We start from the raw sequence: 940 nt of genomic DNA, 5'->3' as shown, positions 1-940 counted from the left end.
CAATCGAATGGAAATCGCTCTGTTAGGTCTCCTGCCGGTGCTGTTGCGGAAATCAACACTGATGATTCTTATAATTCTGCTGCTGTTAAATCTTCATCTGTCAGGCCGACTGCTGTTAGTAAAATGCCAACAACAAGTGGTACGAATGTTACACATGGCAACATATATGAACGAAGTGCTGATAAATCTGTTGATGCTATTGCGGCCGCTAATGAAGATGGTGGCGACTCTGCTGCTGCCCGAAATTTAAATAGGCCCAAACGCATAAACATTGTTCATGGGCGTAATAATAATACAGATCTCGAGGTGGTCATTAAGAAGAAATGGTTGCACATTTCCTCCTTTAAACCGTCTGCGTATTATCTAAACATGCAAAGATCGATAGTACACACCTTACGTGCTACAAATTAGTAAAAAAAGGAACTCCACTTGAGAGTCTTCGGAGCGTGAACTTTAAGATTGGTGTGATATCTTCCCTCTACAACAACATCTTAAATCCAAATGTGTGGCCGTCTGATATCATTGTGCGGCCCTTTCGATTTTTTCAACCAGAAGCTAACCAAGGAAGTTCCAAATAGTGTTATACAGTCTAATGCCGAATATACATGCAAAAATCTGAATATATACTTCCAGAATATGGGTGGAATGCGCACAAAAGCTAAAGAAGTCTTTCTTTGTTCTTCACGTATGGATTATGACATATATATCTTTGTGGAAACTTGGCTTAATAGTAATTTCTTCAGTGAAGAATACTTTGATCCCAACATTTTCCAGACTTATAGGAAAGACCGTGATGCTGAAAAAACTGGCCACTTCAAAGGGGGTGGTGTACTAATTGCTTTAAGGCGTAGTTGAATTGCTCAACCACGATACTTTAATTGATCAATTATGTGTGCGCGTTGTTGGCTCGTTCGGCTCTTTGTTTATCTGTGTATCATAT

The 940-nt window shown here is 39.7% G+C and overlaps 1 protein-coding gene across 2 annotated transcripts in view; it reads left to right on the top strand.

Moving 5' to 3' along the window:
- LOC108365638 (uncharacterized) overlaps positions 1-787 on the top strand; it is a 2,126-nt gene extending 1,339 nt beyond the window's left edge. Inside the window, exons 2-3 of one of the 2 annotated variants that reach the window (XM_017619729.1) lie at positions 370-528; positions 582-787. In XM_017619729.1, coding sequence (XP_017475218.1) covers positions 370-528; positions 582-619 — 197 coding nt within the window. In that variant the 3' untranslated portion in view covers positions 620-787. Of the gene's footprint in view, positions 1-369 lie in introns of both variants that reach the window. The other variant, XM_017619728.1, reaches the window with a different exon arrangement.
- The last annotated feature ends 153 nt before the right edge of the window (positions 788-940 follow it).

This window comes from Rhagoletis zephyria, unplaced genomic scaffold (genome assembly GCF_001687245.7).
Source record: "Rhagoletis zephyria isolate East Lansing unplaced genomic scaffold, Rhagoletis_zephyria_1.1 Rzeph_scaffold_01940, whole genome shotgun sequence".
NCBI classification, from domain to species: domain Eukaryota; kingdom Metazoa; phylum Arthropoda; class Insecta; order Diptera; family Tephritidae; genus Rhagoletis; species Rhagoletis zephyria.
This window is presented reverse-complemented; position numbering and strand designations above follow the sequence as displayed.